Here is a 21,781-nt window from a genome sequence, read left to right on the forward strand (position 1 = left end):
GTGGCTATTTCATTTTCACCTCTCTGGTGCTCCGTATAGGCTCTTTACTGGATTGGATATATAGCTATTCCATTTTCACCTCTCTTCTACTCCGTATAGGCTCTTTACTGGATTGGATGGCTATTCCATTTTCACATTTCTTCTACTCCATATAGGCTCTTTACTGGATTAGATAGCTATTCCATTTTCACCTCTTTTTTATTCCGTATAGGCTCTTTACTGGATTGGATGGCTATTCAATTTTCACGGCTCTCCTACCGTTGTTTATATAACATCTTGATGTATTGTATTAAATCTGAATAAGTACATAAATAAATGTATATATTATGGTGGGAGACAGTGATTTATTGTTTTCCTGTCCAGTTGGCATCTGACATCCTCTGGGTGGTCTGGCGGGTTGTGTCTAAGATGAATAGGTAATTAAATTTCCTTTCTGCAGGCATAGTTGCCATCATAGGCCATAGTGGTTTCTGGTTTCATTGTTAAAATAGGTCTTCATGCTTTTCTTCTAGAACTGATATCTTCTAACATACCAAACCTATTTGCTGGGGTGCCTTCTGGTGGGAAACTCAATTAACCATTCTTTTTTACCCGTTGATTGCAATGGAATAGCCAGAGATAATCTGACACTTTCCATTACAGAAAAGGAAGTTTTGGTCACAGACGAAGATATGTCCGGTGCTACAAGGCCTCCGGTAATTTCATTTATTTTGTTTAAAATTAGCCACATTTAGTTGTAAAGATTCAGTTAAGTATTTTTACAATCAGACAGCTTCTGGTATTTTCTGAGAACATTGTATGCTAGCTTTGTAGATGGCTTCATCATTTCTGTCATTGATTCTGTTTATTCCTATACGGCTTTTGTAGACCATTGAGCAAATGTAATAATCTCATGGGTACAACTAATAATTTTAATACTGTTGAAGATATATTGGTGTTATATTTGATTGTTCAAGTACATATTGTCAAGGAACTTAGCAAAATTCATTACTATTTGTTTTTTAGTTCCTTTTTTCATCAAATTTGCTTCAGTATTACAAAATAGTACAAACAGAATTTGTTTTGAAATCTGAAAAAACAAATATTTTTAATTTCTTTGCTCTATATGCTCAAATTTTCATACATAAGCAACTTAATGGATGCATAATTCTAAGCATTCACGAGCAACAATTTCTAAGACAGACCGAAGGAGGTAGTTCAAAATTAGAAGTTCAGCTTGAACTCAGATATGGCAAAGTTATTCTAACATGAAGCTCATAAATTTCTCTGTAATGCAACTTCAGGAAATCTACACAGCTTTCAGACTTAATGTGGTGTCCAGCCTCATTTTCTCATTCAACCTTTGTTTAATTACATGCTGAAGATGATACAATGTTACGATGTCTAATGTTCACTAGACCTTGTTGATGGAGGAATGCGTTAATGCTTGTTTATAGTGGCCTTGCTGCTGAGTGTTGTGAAGTGAATTACTAGCGTATTATGTTATATCTGTATTTCAAAAATATTACCCGTATATGAGGCTAGTTCTATTTTGACTCGTTAGTGCCATGCTATGTTTACTTGAAATATATTTTTCTCATATGTATGCAGGCCAGAGGAAAAGCTGCTCCAAATTCAAACAGTCAATTTTGCAATTCACGGCCACCCAAATATGGCCACATGCACATGAGCAATCCAACTCAGCTGCCTCCTATGCCTTACAACAATGCGCAGATGTATATACCTGGCACTCCAATAGTAAGTTTGCTTAACTGCCATGCTAGCGGCCATTAACTAGTTGTGAGGGTGCAGTAAATACATGTATATAACTTTTATGTAGATGCTGGACTATCAACAGCCTTTAGTTTCTAAAGATTACACAGGACATTTCATGTTGATTTTATGTCTGTTCAACAACTCATACTAAAGTATACTTAGTTACCTTTTTATTTTATATCAATCACTTTATGGCTAGTATGTGAGCGTGTGATCTACTTTCAAACATATTATACTGCTAATAAATGTGTGCCCTATTTTCTAGCAATTGCTATACTGGGAATGTGTGTGCATACATCTCTGATCTAATTTATAGGAACTACAGTTCTCCAAGTAGATGTGTATGACCTATTTTTAACAATTACTATACTGTGTTTATGGTTTCATGTGCACGGCGCATGTTGGTGCGGGTACAAAAAGCTTAGGTAAGTACATGTATAGGTTGTGTTTGTAGACGTATCCAGGTGGCCAGATTACGGCTTCAGTGCCGGGATTCCCTCAGCACTATCATGTTATGAATCCGCATACAAATCCAGGTAAGCAACACTTGCGTCCTTATCTTCAATGTATCATCAGATATATTTTAGAGATGTTAACTGTAGTCTTAGGATAGCAAGTCAGTGATCTCACTTTCAGTTTGAAGAGTACGTTGTTAGGAAGCGACAACATAAAGTGCATTGAGGCATTAGTTTGTTTGATATTCAATAAAATCAGACTCTGAATTTTTGGTAAGAGTGAAGCAGAAAGTGTCAGACCAACTGTCTGGCAGCAAAAGGGTCAAATAATGCAAAAGCAAATTGTGCAAGTTCCCTCATTTTTAGCTGCACTAGAAATATGAAGATGGCCCGATTATCTACTTATAGACATCAGTCGGCAATCAAAGTTGTACTCATTGCAAAAGAATTGTGGGTCACAACCTTTGGGTCACACATATTTGATAAACTTGTAACGATTGTGAAGATTGATTTATCGTTTTTAGAAAAAGTTTTGTTACAGGACTTAGCCAGCTCAATTCTGGTATTACAATAATAATAAATTGTTAACATTCATGCAATTATCGCATATTTTGTTTATTGCAATTTCTAATTACAGGCTGGTTCACACTATATCATATATGTCGACTTTGTCCTTTTAGTGTTTATTGTCGACTATGTGCGCCGTAAATAGATAGTATCGACGAATTCGATACACGATACATTCGAAACACGAATGCACCAATTCGGCAATATAATTTGCTGTCGCGGATAGCTTGATTTATTTCCGTTTATAATAGTTCCTGCAGGACTAGCATTTGATTCAAGCATGAGAAAACAAAGATGTTTTTTCGGGAAAAATTAAAAGGGCAAATGAGAACACTACGTCATGGAGTATTGACTGATGCAAACTCGGATGGGTTTGTGATAGTGTAAACATTGTTATTATCGACAATCACTAAGATATTGTGGCATCAACTCCGAGGTATGATGAACCAGCTTCAAGGGTGTTGAACACATTGTTAGTATATCATAGCTTTTGATACCGTAAATGGCTGCGATATAGGAGTCATGAGCAGCACTGTGATCTCAATAACCTGTTGGGGAAAGGTTTTTGTAATGCTGATCGTGGTCTCTTATTCTTAGAATGGTTGATTTTTACACTTGAATACTAGTTTTACAATGCAGTTGCTGGTCAATACTGGTCCCCATCTGCGATGGCTACTCACTCTTTCCCGGCACAAGCACAACCATCAACTAGGCCTGCTTCAAATCCAAGCATCTCTGCCGCAGTGCCTCCTAACATGACGATGAGTAGTTCATTCAATGGAACCATGCAACAGTCACAGATGCAACCAACACCGCAGAGCAATCCATATTCTCAATCGTTGGCACAAAACTTAACCAGGATGCCAACTCAGGTATGAGTGCTTTAGTTGTGGTAAGATTCTTGTTTGCATATTTGGGGTTGGTGTTCATAAACTAGATAAGCCATCAGAGTCAGACTTATTGCAAACAGCATTATACCCATTGGAGAATAAGGAGTGTTAATACAACTAGTACTCGATTATGCTAAAGATTCTGTTGAACCAAGGTTATACAATCTGCCCATACCATGTTGTTAGTCTTTTATGTAAAATCAACCAATTTTATGTCAATTGAATCAACAGTTTTCTTGTATTTTACGCAACTGTATTGCGCATATTTGGTGACAGCTTAGTAATTTATTATCTGCGCTGGGTATCAAAACCAGTTAATATCGAAATACAGCAGAAGTGACCTGGCACAATACCGTGATGGTCAGTTAGCTGTTCAGAAAACCACACCTGCTCGAGAGACTGATCTGTTTGGTTTGTTTTGCATTTTGACCCGTTTGCTTCTTGTTGGTATGACGTGCAACGCGCCTGACTCAGTTTTGTTTACTAGCGAAATTCAGTAAATGACAAGTGAATAAATGCATTTTTCGTTTGTTGTATAATTTCGAATAGCACGTATTTACTTTCTCACAATTTAAGTTTCTATTTTTTCCATTTTTTGTATAATGACATTTTTCTTTAGTTCAGGGCAATGTGAATCAATTTTTCGCTTACGCTCTTAAAAATTATTCAGAGCAAAATAAGAGAGCAATACAAGACCCTCCTCTGACTGTCATCGTCGCGGTTTTCGCTTAGCCTCGTCTAGACGACCAAAAGTAAACAAACATACCATTTGTTGTTTTCATTCGTTATTTCTCTGTTCTTTTTTCCATGTGTATTTTTTCTATTCATTTTGTCATAAAATAATAATATAATAATATAATTTCAACATGTATATGTTATAGGTTTTAACCATTATCAAACATCAAATACCAAATATCATGTTCAAGTTTTGTCGAGCTTGGAACAGGTTAGGGCATTTACCGTAAAACCTCGATCTGAACGCCATGGCGCTCTATTTTTCAACCCTTCCTCTGCAGTAGCATTTTATTTAAAGTGGCGTTCAAATAGAAGGTGGCATTATATTTTTCAATGAGTTTGTCAGGATTTTAGGAGCTAAATTTAACCTTTTATGGGCGAAGCGAATGCCGCCTAAATTTTGCACTCCTTCGAGCCGAGTGACAGTAACCCTTCTGGGTGCACTAAATCTGCTACAACTTACCTTCAACTTGTCGTAGATCTCTAAATAAAAATGTATTGAAAAGCTGAGCAATATCTCTATCACTTGCTAAGATATCTATTGCTTTCGATTAACCTACAATGATCTTATAGCCTGCATTGCAAGTTTTTGGAGCTTTCAATTTTTTGGACAATTTTCTATTAATAATTTTCTATTAGTGGTTCGTAAAGATCTAAGAATGTCAAATTAGTTGTCAAATATAGGTGGCATTTGAATTAAAGGGGACGCTTTATTTTTCAACCCCCTATAGCGGTGGTCACATGAAAGTCGTATTAAAATAGAGGTGGCGTTCAAATAGAGGTTTTATGGCATTGGTAAAATGCATCTCTACTTATGAAATTTTCTACTTACAATACGGCTTCTGGAATGGATTATTTTTGCATGTAGAGGTTCCACTATATATACAAACCAGCCAATTTTTATTATAAAAAAACCTACCAACATCGATCAGTAGAAAAGTAGTCAAAAAAATGAGAGTTATTTCTTGCAAGTTATTTCTTGCACCATATCATTTCAATACACTAAACAACAGCCGATTGAGAATTGCAGCTACGGTAAGGAAACAGCAGCCAATAAAAATAAGCGTAATAGAACTTTTAATCCTTCCTACAACAAAACATCAACTAATACACACAGGTAGTTCACAGGTCTACGAGGGAAGCGCTCCCTCAATTACTCCAGGTCACAAAATATTTCACCATGGCGCCTTAAAAATTGGCTAAAGTTGCATGCCAAATGTATCTGCACAATAAAAACGTCAAGAATTGTAAAAGGGCAGCATATTGTCCACTCAATGTCAAGCAACATGAGTAGTAAGGGGGGTATGGGCCAAACAGGGATTTCTCTATTGGCACAAGAGAGCGCATGATGGATTATGGGCCAAGAGGGGATTTTCCTAATTGGCATTTCTAGATTACTTGGTAGATTATAGAACAGACAAGTTTTTTTACCTTTGCATTCAGTGACCTTTGTAAATGACCCTTGTAAACGACCTTTGTATACAATGACTCCAATTTTTATCCTAAGTTTGAGGTGATGAGAAAATAAAAATTATTAGTAATAAAAATATTAAAAAATTAAAAGTTGATTGAAAAATAAAATATGGGATATGTGAGTTTAAAGGTCATTAATCGGAATAATTCAAGCCCCTCTATAGCATACTACTCAAGCCAAATACTTGTATTAAGTATAATTCATAATCAACTAGTTGAATGTCTAGCGTTGCCCGGGTAATAAAGTCTTTGCGCAGAAAATATATTTTTATTCAATATATAACAACAGTTACCATTCTAACTTTTAAACTTCATATCCTGAGAAAAGTGTTTTGTGCAGTTCACATGAATTATAAGGAAAATTAAAACAATTGCATAGGTTTTCAAACTTTTTCAATCAACTGTAACTTTTAAGTTTTATACCATGAAAAAAATGTTCTGTTGAAATAAATCAAGAAAAAAATAAAACAGCTGTAAAGTGCTTAAATGTAAATGTGAAATAATTAGCAAGTAATGGCTAAATAAAGTTTGTTTTGCTAGGATTTGTTTTGCTTGTTTTGCATATTAAAAATTAGTAACAAAACAATATGTTAGCCTTAGTAACTATATTTACCTACAGTAACTTTAGTGCATTTAGTGGCTATCATCTGCAAGAAAATGTAACATTACAATATGCTACATGCATTATGTATCGTCGGGAGTTATTACTTTCGAGACTGGTGTATAACATAAACTTTGAATTAAACTTAAATGACTTTAGCTCACTAGGCACATGCAATTCTCATTTTGCGAGATTTAAATGTGTTGTGAATCTCGCTTCGCGAAATTTAGATTTGTTGCAAGTCTCTTAAACCGAGGTTTAAATTAGTAGCAAACGAGTTTTTGTGATGACTATAAAATGGACAGGCGTTGTTTTCATTGTGATTTTATGGTGGTAACTTGGATGATATGCTAGCATGGTGTACTGAGTTGGTCAGTTTAGAGAGTTGTGCTGAGTTGGTCAGTTTAGAGGGTTGTACTGAGTTGGTCAGTTTAGAGAGTTGTGCTGAGTTGGTCAGTTTAGAGGGTTGTGCTGAGTTGGTCAGTTTAGAGTGTTGTGCTGAGTTGGTCATTTTGGAGTGGTGTGCTGAGTTGGTCATTTTGGAGTGGTCTGCTGAGTTGGTCAGTTTAGAGTGCTGTGCTGAGTTGGTCAGTTTAGAGAGTAGTGCTGAGTTGGTCAGTTTAGAGGGTTGTGCGGAGTTGGTCAGTTTAGAGGGTTGTGCGGAGATCGTCAGTTCAGAATGTTGTGATTAATATTTTCGTTACTTACACGTAAATTAACTACGTTTTCCCCCCAAATCTTTGGAGTAATTGTTTATGTATTAAATATATACAATATGCAAAATTGATTTATATAAAAGGTTTCCCTATGCTAATTAAAGACGGACCATGATAACGCGTTACTGACCACAGAGACAGGTTATACATATTATAGAGATCAACTCGGAGACATTCACTTGAGTAATCATAAAGTGCACCCATTGAATGTACAAAGTGAATCTCATTTTATTGCTAGAACGATTGTAAATGCTTTAAATTTGCATACAGACACTAAAGCGTAATATACATTTAGAATGATAGTTGAAGATGATGAGCTGAGATATTTAAAAAAAAACATCAAGAGTATCGACGCTCCTATTGATGTCACATTGTTTATAACAGTGGTTAATGTCATATTGGCTATACAGTGCACTCTCTGGATACGATTTCGATCCGTTCTAGGGTTGGCATCGTATGGTCAAAAAATCATATCTAGGGGTGTAGAAACCATAGAAATTATACAATACAAACATTCCCTGGTAAAAATCGTCAAAATTTTATTAAAGTGCTGTACACATTAAATATTAGTGATAAAATAGTATGTTTACCTTAGTAACTATATTTACCTACAGTAACTTTATTGTAATTAGTGTATTTAGTTGTTATTATATGGAATAAAATATATCATTATAGTCTACCATGTGCAGTACGTACTGTAGGGAGTTCTTACCTTCAAGACAGGTGTTCATATAGCATGAATTCCTCTCAAATAAGTTTATCTTACTAAACAAACATACTGGGAGCTAAGTTTTAGTATACAGTGGAACCTCGGTTCTTGAACACAATCTGTTCCAGAAGGTTGTTCGAAAACCGAGTTGTTTGAGATCCGAAACAAGCTTTCCCCTTAGAATTAATGTATGTAAATTTTAATCCATTCAAGTCAATTCAATAACTTTGGTAAAGTATTTTTTAATATTTTAAACCATAAACTGTATTGTTACTGCATACTATAAATAAAAATGGGTAGATATAGATCATGTTTAATTTTAATAAAAAGTTTTCTATCTATGATGATGAAAAAGAAAAAAAAAAGTAAACACTTCGTATGCTTTGCTTTCAAAACATCAAAAACATTAAAGATTATGATACAATACCAAAAATTGCAGAAATTGATAAAGAAACAGCAAAAAAAATGCAACGGATCAGCTGCATTAAAAATCGTGTGGAAAAGAAAATAGAAACAGCAATGGCACATTTGCTCTACGTCTTTGAAGAGAAATCCTCCTCCAAAACAATTTAGGGTAACTCGACTGGAGGAGTTGTGTCCCTAGAAAATCTCTTCGATAGAGGCGACATTTTCCCAGATGGCTCCTTTTTGTGAAGACTCTATGATGTGAAACTTTTCCCTTTGTCTGAGAACCTTCGAAAGTGGCTCATAACAACGTCGTTAAACGTATAAACATGTTGTTTCCAGAGCTGCTCCGAACGTTTAATTCCAATGCGCATGCTCCGGTTTGGTCGAGAACCGAATTTATGGTCGAGATCCGACACGACAAATCTCAATTTTTTCGGTTGAAAAATGAGTTGGTCAAGAACCGAAGCGTTCGAGATCCGAGGTTCCACTGTACATGTATTTTTAACCATTTTACTGAATACCAACTTGCTATTACTAAAATTTTATCACTCATCGGTTTCTGTCTTCGCTTTCATTATAACTTTTAGCGGACCTGTTAAAAAACCTTTTTCAATTTAAATCAGCAAGAAAGCAGAACGATGCTGTTTATTCTTAAGTGGGTTTTTGTTAGCAGGTTAAGGGAAGTTGTATGACCATTGACCTTCTGTTTGCAGGGCTCGTAACTCCAACTTTGCTACTGGTTTTAAAGGGAAAATATTACCGCTTTACACATGAGAATCACTGAACTGAGATAAATCGGTCGTTGTGTCTCTTTCAGGCGGTGTGAAAATTTTTTCTGGAACAGCATTTTGGTGCCTTTGTTACATTGATGTATGTAATAAGAACAACGACTGCCAAATTAGAACTCGGAAAAAAATTTTGTTGAACTCGTATGGTGAAATAAGATTAGTATATTGAGGTGAAGAAATCATCATGTTCCATTTCGTAAGGTTAAAAAATCGTACACCAGGGTAATCGTATTCTCAAGGTGCACTTTATGTGTCTATATATGTCAAGGTGTCGTACATCCAGCTATTAAATAGTGGCAATCTGGTCGCCGATGATGATTAATTTTTAACATGTTATGTTCTGACAGAAGAATAAGTTCCACACAAATTAGAGTCGTAAACTAAACCAGCCTTGCTGTAGTTTAGTAAGGTTCTGTTAAGAATTTGAAATAGTTTCAATTTATTGTGAAAAATATGAAATTTGTTCAAAACAATGCAATGCTCGAGCTAAATGAAACTCAATAATATGAGCATTTCTATAATAATTTTGACTCAGTGTAGAGGTTATTTTGTGACTTCTAAAAGAAAAGCTTTCTATTGGCTGACAAATATGAATGAGAAATAAAAAATGTTTGCATAAGTTTTAAAGTTACTGAAAAGTCAGTCTTCCTATTGATCACAATGGTATTTGTTAAGTTCTCAACGTATCTATGGGATGGAGCATTGCTGATTCCTGTTATTCTTTTATGTTTTAGTTCTCATAGCCTTACAGTTGCAGCTTTTAATTTGCAGGAACCAGTTTTGAAGGCTACACTGTCTGATAGGGAACTCATGCCACCCCCAGCTCCTGTTGTTCCCTCCGTACCTGTACCCACAACTCCACCGGTCACAGAAAATAAGGAGAAGAAACCAAATCCTGTAGTATCCTCTCCTGCAAAAGCATCCAAGAGCAAACCTTCTCACAGTTCTCCACTAACTACGCTGCACGGTAGGGTCTTCCGTGCGTAAATTACATTACCATTCTATCGTGTAGTTCATATCTACCATCAAACCTTGACATACCTATGAAAGTAATTCATGTCGGAAGCTGTTTCGTTGGTAGAAAATTTCATTAGTAGAAACTGATTTTACCCGAAACTGATAAATATACCCTAATCTTGCCCTAGTTTTGCACAGAATGCATGTTTTTAAAAAACGTAAATAGAAAGATTTTACATCGTCATTAGCTGAAAAAACGGAAGAGTATAGTTCATATTGGAAGAAGTTAGTTTCTTGTTACAACGGTTCCTTAGTTGATTGGCGGATTGCTGCAAAATATAAGATATTCGCCTGAGTAGTAATCCTACATGTAAGTTACCATTTGAGTATCTAGAAACTATACAATAGGAACCTGTTATAATCTTTCAACAGAATCAACTAAGGAACGAAGACTGCGTACTCATCAGGAAACAAACTTTTTCCAATATGAACTACATGTATACTCTTCCTGAAAAACTGTCTTACAGGAAACACCGAACTTGAATTGATAGAAACGATGGTTGTCTCACCTTGTATGCGAGATATGATAACTCCAAATTGTACAATGAACAAACACAAAGCGCTTTTGCTTTACTGATTTTCACTTGAACAGAAAATGAGTGAGGTGCATTCCGAGTTGTACCAAAGGGAAGAGAACTGACCAAGATTCAAACTAACAAACAGGCCAAAGTACGAAAGGTCTTTCAGCCTTTAGTATTTAGAAATATCTTTTGTTAAGTCCAAGCAAGATTTTTATCAAAATACATTTTGTAACTTAAAAAGATTTTATAGTTAAAGTCTTTTGTAAGTAGAGTTTCTATGGTATATATGTCAAATGATTGATATTATCCCTGCCACTTTTGGGAAAGCTAAATCTGTCAAACCAACAAACCTGAATTCATGCATTTGCAGCCCTGCTACAGTTATTGATTGCTAAAAAGTAACTGATCAAACTGTTAGCCTTTGCCCTCACTTTTTGAGATTTGGTTTTAAATTGAAGCTTTTCTATGGCTTGTTAACTATTCTCACTTGATAAATGCATCAGTTTACTAATAGCTTTTGTACGCAGTCCAAGTTTAATCATGGTGGGCTGTTAAGTAAATCTTTTGTTGAAAGGTGGAAGGTGTTAACAGAAACTAAATGCTGTTTACATACATCCATATAATAAATTCTGTAACTGATCACCTAAAATGTCATTTTGCTTAAAATTTCTTTGATATTTGTTTAATTATATATTATATTATGTTTTTTTACAGTATTCAAAATATTTGAAACCATAATATTTACATGTGGCGCATTTAAACTGTTACTATCTGCTGTGTTGTGGCCAATCTGGTATAGATTTACACTAGACTTCATTAACTGTGTTTTAGTAAGTTTTCTTAGTGGTTTAGTGGAGAGTTGGTGAAGCATCAGTGCTGATGATATTTTAATGAATAGATAATAATATCTTTATCAAACTATCTGGAAGTTGGTTAATATCCTATCTGGAAAAGCGCTGTGTAGAAAGTTTTTTTGGCGGTTTGAGGTCACATGAAGATCTTTTGACTAAAACAGATTCTATATAATTTTTCGCTAATAATAAAGCCCTTCATCGTAGAACAAAAGTCGGATGATGGGAAAGTGAAGACGTACACAAGGGATTTTCTAATGAGCCTGAAAGAGGCCGAGCTATCAAAAGTTAAACCCTATGCACTTAATACTGCCATTCAAGAAATTACATACAGTGGTCGATCCTTGCCCGCCATGTCGGTTAGCAAAAGAGACTTAAACCCTGAATACTTCAGACCAAACAGCGTATGTTGGATTAAATTATCATTTATTCTGTACAAACATCTACTTCATAATTAATATTATTATTAAGTTGTATTATTAGTAAACAAATAATTGTATATAGTAGTTTATTTTATAGCCTAAAACTGATCAGAGACCGCTAAGTTCTTTTAACTTTTCCATGGTTTATACAATGGGAGAGTTCCTTACTCTCTTTTTATTTGTTTGTGAAAGGTTTCGCTTGGTTGTCCTGTTGTCTAGCGAAACAAACATGGTGTAGTTGTATAGTGTCGTTTGCATACGTTTGCATTGCTGATCTCTACTCCATCTGGTCTTTGTTTTTGTTTCAGTCTCCATGCGGTTCAACCGGCAACAAGAGGTCTAGTATGTCCCGTGACAACAAAAGCATGGATGCAACAGTCGGGAATAAGCAACACAAAATTAGTTTTTTCTGGGAAGAGGTAAAAGATAAGAAGTTAATTATGATTTATGGTGTTGAAATATATAGTAATAGGTATTTGATTAAAACACTATAGTAATTATTGTCTATGTAAAGGTATATAGTAAATAAGTATTTGATTGAAACACTATTGTAATTATTGTCTATGTAATGGCATATACAGTGAAACATAGATAACTCAAACTTCATGGGACCGAGCGAAAGTGTTTGAGTTATTAGAGCGTTCAAGTTATCAGAGCACAGTCACAAGTGAATGTATTTATCAGTAGATACATATACAAACTACATGTATATATAAAACTAAAGTATAGGTTGTTTGTTGTAAGTTAAAGGGCATCTGATGTAGAGTTTTAAAGTATTTACCAGAAAGTATAGATATTTTTATACACTTGAGATTTGTTTGTTGTTTTAGGTGATGTGAGTGCCAGAACTTTTTCAGATTAAAATTGGCAAAACCTAATTGCGGTTAAAACGCTCAGAAGACATTTTTTCTTCTGAGTGTTTCACTCGAGATCAATTTTGCCAATTTTAATCTTAAAACGTCTTGTCAGTCACATAACCTAAAACTGCAAACAAATCTCAGCCCAATAGAAAAATATCTATTCTTTCTGATAATTTTTTAAACTGGACATAAGTAGGCTAAACATTTATGACCAATGCAAAAAAGCATGCTTTACATCTGATCAGTTGTTTCATTTAAAAAACTTATCGAGTGTAGTCTGTGACAAGGTATTTTTTTGACAAAGATCAACAGTGTGACTTATTGTAGAAATAGATTTTAAACAGTTATTATAGTCCTTAAAAACTTGTTTGCCTTTTCTAACAAAATAGGCCCATCGATAGGTACACCTTCACTACGCACTTGTCTAAACCAAGTCAATAATACACCATCCAAATCATTGTGCGACGTTGAACGATCTCTTAGCCTTGATGAATTTTGGTCACATAACGATCTTATTCTTTTTTTTTGTTTAATCCATGTTGACACTGTACTGTTTGGAAGATTTTCTCTTTTTGATAATGCTGATTGCTTTTGTCCTGCTTCGAGTTCCTCGAGTACTTTAAGTTTGTCAGAAGGTTTCCACGCTTTTCTTTGCTTGCGTGATGCCATCGTAAAGCGGATGTCTGTTGTAGCGGACGCCAAGCCACGAGCCTATTTGTGACATTTTATCTTTATGTATCCGCATGTAATCACTGTTACAATATGTATTTTCCATGCTGTGTCTATCTTTATTAAACGTTTATCACTAATACCTTCTAACGTTTATAGCTTGGCCGTAACTAAGCGAACGTCTTAGCAACCCTTATTAATCATTTTTATATGATTTCTTTTTCGGTTTCATTATACAGTACGGGGGAAATTATATGTACACTATATGCGTATAAAAAGCGCTTTCGTTAAGAAAGCAGAGTGGTCTCAGCTCCGCGACTAGTGAAAACTCCTTCGAAATAAATTGAACGGAAACCACGTTTGTGAATTCGGCAAAAAATGTTCGAGTTAACGGTGCCGAGGTCGAGTTATATAAAGCCATTTATCATTGCGTGGAAACGGACCAAGCAAATCCATTCGAGTTAACCATGTGTTCGATATATCCGAGGACGAGTTATTCATGTTTCCCTGTAGTAATATGTATTCGATTGAAACACTATTGTAACTACTGTCTACGTAAATGTAAGTGTTGGCTATGTAAATGGCAGCTAACGCTGTGGATTCAGTGAGAACAGCAGCTATGTTAAGGAAACACCAACCAATAAAAATAAGCAAAATAGAACTTTTAACCCTCCCTGCAGCAAAACATTATCAACTAATACAAACAGGTAGTATACATGTCTAAGAGGAAAGCGCTCCCTCAACTACTCTTGGGCACAAAATATATAACTGGCTTCTTAAAAATTGGCTACAGCTGCATGCCAAATATGTCGGCATATCAAACAAGTCACAGAACTGTAGAAGGACAGTAGATTGCCCACTCAAGGTCAAGCTCCATCTGTCATCTATGGTGCAAGAGTAAAATGAGAAGATAACCACCAAACATTCTCATACAGAGACTTTGAAAATACAGATTCAAACAACATCAGCTTGCCTTCAGACACAAGCATATCTACAGCACTGAGCTATTAAAGTTCATATGAAAACAAAAAGAAACAGATATCAGTTAAAACATAAATCTATATATATATATATATATATATATATATATATATAAATTTATAATAAATATTATAATAAATATATTATATATATATATAAATTTAAGTGTTTGTCCTTCGTATGTCCAGTTATAGCGATAAAGTTGCAGGAACAAAAAAACTTCTTTGCACTGGCATTGAACTCAGTACCAACAGTTTTGCATACAGGTGTACCATCTACTACACCACACGGCCTACTTGCTATGATATAGAATAATTAGCGCGCTTGAACAATTCTAGCATGCTTGAAGATCATGATTGCATGAGGGATTATTGCGTGTAACGGTTATAAGGGTAGAAAACTGACCAAGATCTAAACTAACAAACAGGCCAAAGTACGAAAGGTCTTTCAGCCTTTAGTATCTAGAAATATATTTTGTTAAGTTCCAGTAAAATTTTTATCAAAAGACGTTTTGTAACTTCAAAAGATTTCATATGTAGAGTCTTTCATAAGTAGAGGTTTCATGGTATATATGTCAATTGATTGATATTATCCCTGCCACCTCTGGGAAAACTAACTCTGTCAAACCAACAAACCTGAATTCATGCATTTGCAGCCCTGCTACAGTTATTGATTGCTAAAAAGTAACTGATCAAACTGTTAGCCTTTGCCCTCACTTTTTGAGATTTGGTTTTAAATTGCCCTAAGACACTTATATTTTGCTAGTATTTAGTTTCATGAGTAGCATAGAGTAAAATTTCGATGCAACTTAATGTCACAGCTCAGATGAGTGCGAAAATATAGTGATGTGAAAATAAATGCAGTGGACAAACAGATTCCTCAGGTTCGGTTCACCAGTAAGAGAAAAATTTTCAATTTGGGACTAGTTTGTAATTGTAAACTGCAGGTAGAATTGTGTGGCCGACATCAATAATGCAATTTGATCGCTTGCTGGCATTTGTTTCTTGGACTATCAATGAACAAAGCTATTTAATTCCACGTTTTCGCTTGTTCGTTATAATAGTTTCGCACATGAAATTTTCGCGAAAAGATGACTCCGCAAAAACGCGAAAGTTAGATGAGGCGAATACATAAATGTCCTAGGGTAGAGCTTTTCTATGGCTTGTTAAATATTCTCACATGATAAATGCATCAGTATACTAATAACTATTGTACGCATTCAAAGCTCAGTCATGGTGGGCTGTTAACTAATTCTTTTGTTGAAAGGTGGTAGGTGTTAACAGAAACTAAATGCTGTTTACATACATCCATATTATAAATTCTGTAACTGATCACCCAAAATGCCATTTTGCTTAAAATTACCTTAATTATATTTTTTTACAGTATTCAAAATATTTGAAACCATAATATTTACATGTGCCGCATTTAAACTGTTACTATCTGCTGTGTTGTGGCCAATCTGGTATAGATTTACACTAGACTTCATTAACTGTGTTTTTGTGAGTTTTCTTAGTGGTTTAGTGGAGAATTGTTGAAGCATCAGTGCTGATGTATTGTAATGAATAGATAATATCTTTATCAAACTATCTGGAAGTTAGTTAATATCTGGAACAACGTTGTGTAGAAAGTTTTTTTGGCGGTTTGAGGTCACATGAAGATCTTTTGACTAAAACAGATTCTATATAATTTTTCGCTAATAATAAAGCCCTTCATCGTAGAACAAAAGTCGGATGATGGGAAAGTGAAGACGTACACAAGGGATTTTCTAATGAGCCTGAAAGAGGCCGAGCTATCAAAAGTTAAACCCTATGCACTTAATACTGCCATTTAAGAAATTACATACAGTGGTCGATCCTTGCCCGCCATGTCGGTTAGCAAAAGAGACTTAAACCCCGAATACTTCAGCCCAAACAGCGTATGCTGGATTGAATTATCATTTATTCTGTACAAACATCTACTTCATAATTAATATTATTATTAAGTTGTATTATTAGTAAACAAATAATCTTATATAGTAGTTTATTTTATAGCCTAAAACTGATCAGAGACCGATAAGTTCTTTTAACTTTTCCATGGTTTATACAATGGGAGAGTTCCTTACTCTCTTTTTAGTTGTTTGTGAAAGGTTTCGCTTAGTTGTCCTGTTGTCTAGCGAAACAAACATGGCGTAGTTGTTAGTGTCGTTTGCATTGCTGATTTCTACTCCATCTGGTCTTTGTTCTTATTTCAGTCTCCACGCGGTTCAACGGGCAACAAGAGGTCCAGTATGTCCCGTGACAACAGAAGCATGGATGCAACAGTCGAGAATAAACAACACAAAATTAGTTTTTTCTGGGAAGAGGTGAAAAATAAGGAGTTAATTATGATTTATAATGTTGAAATTTATAGTAATATGTATTTGATTGAAACACTATAGTAACTATTGTCTATGTAAAGGTATATAGTAATATGTATTTGATTGAAACACTATAGTAGCTATTGTTTATGTAAAGTTATATAGTAATATGTATTTGATTGAAACACTATAGTAACTATTGTTTATTTAAAGGTATATAGTATTATGTATTTGATTGAAACACTATAGTGACTATTGTCTATGTAAAGGTATATATTAATATGTATTTGATTGAAACACTATAGTAACTATTATCTATGTAAAGGTATATAGTAATATGCATTTGGTTGAAACACTATAGTAACTATTGTTTATTTAAAGGTATATAGTATTATGTATTTGATTGAAACACTATAGTAACTATTGTTTATGTAAAGGTATATAGTAATATGTATTTGATTGAAACACAATAGTAACTAATGTCTATGTAAAGGCATATAGTAATATGCATTTGATTGAAACACTATAGTAACTATTATCTATGTAATGGTATATAGTAATATGTATTTGATTGAAACACTATAGTAACTATTATCTATGTAAAGGTATATAGTAATATGCATTTGGTTGAAACACTATAGTAACTATTGTTTATTTAAAGGTATATGGTATTATGTATTTGATTGAAACACTATAGTAACTAATGTCTATGTAAAGGCATATAGTAATATGCATTTGATTGAAACACTATAGTAACGATTGTCTATGTAAAGGTATTTAGTAATATGTATTTGATTGAAACACTATAGTGACTATTGTCTATGTAAAGGTATATAGTAATATGTATTTGAATGAAACACTATAGTAACTATTGTCTATGTAAAGGTATATAGTAATATGTATTTGATTGAAACACTATAGTAACTATTTTCTATGTAAAGGTATATAGTAATATGTATTTGATTGAAACACTATAGTAACTATTGTCTATGTAAAGGTATAGAGTAATATGAATTTGATTGTAACACAATAGTAACTATTATCTATGTAAAGGTATATAGTAATATGCATTTGGTTGAAACACTATAGTAACTATTGTTTATTTAAAGGTATATAGTATTATGTATTTGATTGAAACACTGTAGTAACTATTGTCTATGTAAAGGTATAGAGTAATATGAATTTGATTGTAACACAATAGTAACTATTGTCTATGTAAAGGTATATAGTAATATGTATTTGATTGAAACACTATGGTAACTAATGTCTATGTAAAGGTATATAGTAATATGTATTTGATTGAAACACTATAGTAACTATTGTCTATGTAAAGGTATATAGTAATATGTATTTGATTGAAACACTATAGTAACTATTGTCTATGTAAAGGTATATAGTAATATGTATTTGATTGAAACACTATAGTAACTATTGTCTATGTAAAGGTATATAGTAATATCCATTTGATTGAAACACCATAGTAACTATTGTCTATGTAAAAGTATATAGTAATATGTATTTGATTGAAACACTATAGTAACTATTGTCTATGTAAAGGTATATAGTAATATGCATTTGATTGAAACAGTATAGTAACTAATGTGTATGTAAAGGTATATAGTAATATGTATTTTATTGAAACACTATAGTAACTATTGTCTATGTAAAGGTATATAGTAATATGTATTTGATTGAAACACTATAGTAACTATTGTCTATGTAAAGGTATATATTAATATGTATTTGATTGAAACACTATAGTAACTATTATCTATGTAAAGGTATATAGTAATATGCATTTGGTTGAAACACTATAGTAACTATTGTTTATTTAAAGGTATATAGTATTATGTATTTGATTGAAACACTATAGTAACTATTGTTTATGTAAAGGTATATAGTAATATGTATTTGATTGAAACACTATAGTAACTATTGTCTGTGTAAAGGTATATAGTTATATGTATTTTATTGAAACACTATAGTAACTATTGTGTATGTAAAGGTATATAGTAATATGTATTTGATTGAAACACTATAGTAACTATTGTGTATGTAAAGGTATATAGTAATATGTATTTTATTGAAACACTATAGTAACTATTGTCTATGTAAAGGTATATATTAATATGTATTTGATTGAAACACTATAGTAACTATTGTTTATGTAAGGGTATATAGTAATATGTATTTGATTGAAACACTATAGTAACTATTGTGTATGTAAAGGTATATAGATATATGCATTTGATTGAAACACCATAGTAACTATTGTCTATGTAAAGGTATATAGTAATATGTATTTGATTGAAACACTATAGTAAATATTTTCTATGTAAAGGTATATAGTAATATGTATTTGATTGAAACACTATAGTAACTATTGTCTATGTAAAGGTATATATTAATATGTATTTCATTGAAACACTATAGTAGCTATTGTCCATGTAAAGGTATATAGTAATATGTATTTGATTGAAACACTATAGTAACTATTGTTTATTTAAAGGTATATAGTATTATGTATTTGATTGAAACACTATAGTAACTATTGTCTATGTAAAGGCATATAGTAATATGCATTTGATTGAAACACTGTAGTAACGATTGTCTATGTAAAGGTATATAGTAATATGTATTTGATTGAAACACTATAGTAACTATTGTCTATGTAAAGGTATATAGTAATATGCATTTGATTGAAACACTATAGTAGCTATTGTCTATGTAACGGTATATAGTAATATGTATTTGATTGAAACACTATAGTAACTATTGTCTATGTAAAGGTATATAGTAATATGTATTTGATTGAAACACTATAGTAACTATTGTCTATGTAAAGGTATATAGTAATATGCATTTGATTGAAACACTATAGTAACTATTGTCTATGAAAAGGTATATAGTAATATGTATTTGATTGAAACACTATAGTAACTATTGTCTATGTAAAGGTATATAGTAATATGTATTTGATTGAAGCACTATAGTAACTATTGTCTATGTAAAGGTATATAGTAATATGTATATGATTGAAACACTATAGTAACTATTGTCTATGTAAAGGTATATAGTAATATGTATTTGATTGGAACACTATAGTAACTATTGTCTATGTAAAGGTATATAGTAATATGTATATGATTGAAACACTATAGTAACTATTGTCTATATAAAGGTATATAGTAATATGTATTTGATTGGAACACTATAGTAACTATTGTCTATGTAAAGGTATATAGTAATATGTATTTGATTGAAGCACTATAGTAACTATTGTCTATGTAAAGGTATATAGTAATATGTATATGATTGAAACACTATAGTAACTATTGTCTATGTAAAGGTATATAGTAATATGTATTTGATTGAAACACTATTGTAACTATTATCTATGTAAAGGTATATAGTAATATGCATTTGATTGAAACAGTATAGTAACTATTGTGTATGTAAAGGTATATAGTAATGTGTATTTTATTGAAACACTATAGTAACTATTGTCTATGTAAAGGTATATAGTAATATGTATTTGATTGAAACACTATAGTAACTATTGTCTATGTAAAGGTATATATTAATATGTATTTGATTGAAACACTATAGTAACTATTATCTATGTAAAGGTATATAGTAATATGCATTTGGTTGAAACACTATAGTAACTATTGTTTATTTAAAGGTATATAGTATTATGTATTTGATTGAAACACTATAGTAACTATTGTTTATGTAAAGGTATATAGTAATATGTTTTTGATTGAAACACTATAGTAACTATTGTGTATGTAAAGGTATATAGTAATATGTATTTAAGTGAAACACTATAGTAACTATTGTCTATGTAAAGATATATAGTAATATGTGTTTGATTGAAACACTATAGTAACTATTTTCTATGTAAAGGTATATAGTAATATGTATTTGATTGAAACACTATAGTAACTATTGTCTATGTAAAGGTATATATTAATATGTATTTGATTGAAACACTATAGTAACTATTGTTTATGTAAAGGTATATAGTAATATGTATTTGATTGAAACACTATAGTAACTATTGTGTATGTAAAGGTATATAGATATATGCATTTGATCGAAACACCATAGTAACTATTGTATATGTAAAGGTATATAGTAATATGTATTTGAGTGAAACACTATAGTAACTATTGTCTATGTAAAGATATATAGTAATATGTGTTTGATTGAAACACTATAGTAGCTATTGTCCATGTATAGGTATATAGATATATGCATTTGATCGAAACACCATAGTAACTATTGTATATGTAAAGGTATATAGTAATATGTAATTGATTGAAACACTATAGTAACTATTGTCTATGTAAAGATATATAGTAATATGTGTTTGATTGAAACACTATAGTAGCTATTGTCCATGTATAGGTATATAGATATATGCATTTGATCGAAACACCATAGTAACTATTGTATATGTAAAGGTATATAGTAATATGTAATTGATTGAAACACTATAGTAACTATTGTCTATGTAAAGGTATATATTAATATGTATTTGATTGAAACACTATAGTAGCTATTGTCCATGTAAAGGTATATAGTAATATGTATTTGATTGAAACACTATAGTAACTAATGTCTATGTAAAGGTATATAGTTATATGTATTTGATTGAAACACTATAGTAACTATTGAATATGTAAAGGTATATAGATATATGCATTTGATTGAAACACCATAGTAACTATTGTATATGTAAAGGTATATAGTAATATGTATTTGAGTGAAACACTGTAGTAACTATTGTCTATGTAAAGGTATATAGTAATATGTGTTTGATTGAAACACTATAGTAACTATTTTCTATGTAAAGGTATATAGTAATATGTATTTGATTGAAACACCATAGTAACTATTGTCTATGTAAAGGTATATATTAATATGTATTTGATTGAAACACTATAGTAGCTATTGTCCATGTAAAGGTATATAGTAATATGTATTTGATTGAAACACTATAGTAACTATTGTCCATGTAAA

The 21,781-nt window shown here is 32.4% G+C and overlaps 1 protein-coding gene across 1 annotated transcript in view; it reads left to right on the plus strand.

The window, feature by feature from the left end:
• Positions 1 to 631: 631 nt before the first annotated feature.
• The window catches only part of LOC137408871 (uncharacterized), a 64,087-nt gene continuing 42,937 nt past the window's right edge, over positions 632 to 21,781 (plus strand). Inside the window, exons 1-8 of the mRNA XM_068095459.1 lie at positions 632 to 695; positions 1,591 to 1,737; positions 2,210 to 2,291; positions 3,417 to 3,649; positions 9,869 to 10,064; positions 11,694 to 11,890; positions 12,217 to 12,327; positions 16,649 to 16,759. Coding sequence (XP_067951560.1) covers positions 672 to 695; positions 1,591 to 1,737; positions 2,210 to 2,291; positions 3,417 to 3,649; positions 9,869 to 10,064; positions 11,694 to 11,890; positions 12,217 to 12,327; positions 16,649 to 16,759 — 1,101 coding nt within the window. The 5' untranslated portion in view covers positions 632 to 671. The remainder of the gene's footprint in view (positions 696 to 1,590; positions 1,738 to 2,209; positions 2,292 to 3,416; positions 3,650 to 9,868; positions 10,065 to 11,693; positions 11,891 to 12,216; positions 12,328 to 16,648; positions 16,760 to 21,781) is intronic.

Source organism: Watersipora subatra, chromosome 11, assembly GCF_963576615.1.
Source record: "Watersipora subatra chromosome 11, tzWatSuba1.1, whole genome shotgun sequence".
NCBI classification, from domain to species: domain Eukaryota; kingdom Metazoa; phylum Bryozoa; class Gymnolaemata; order Cheilostomatida; family Watersiporidae; genus Watersipora; species Watersipora subatra.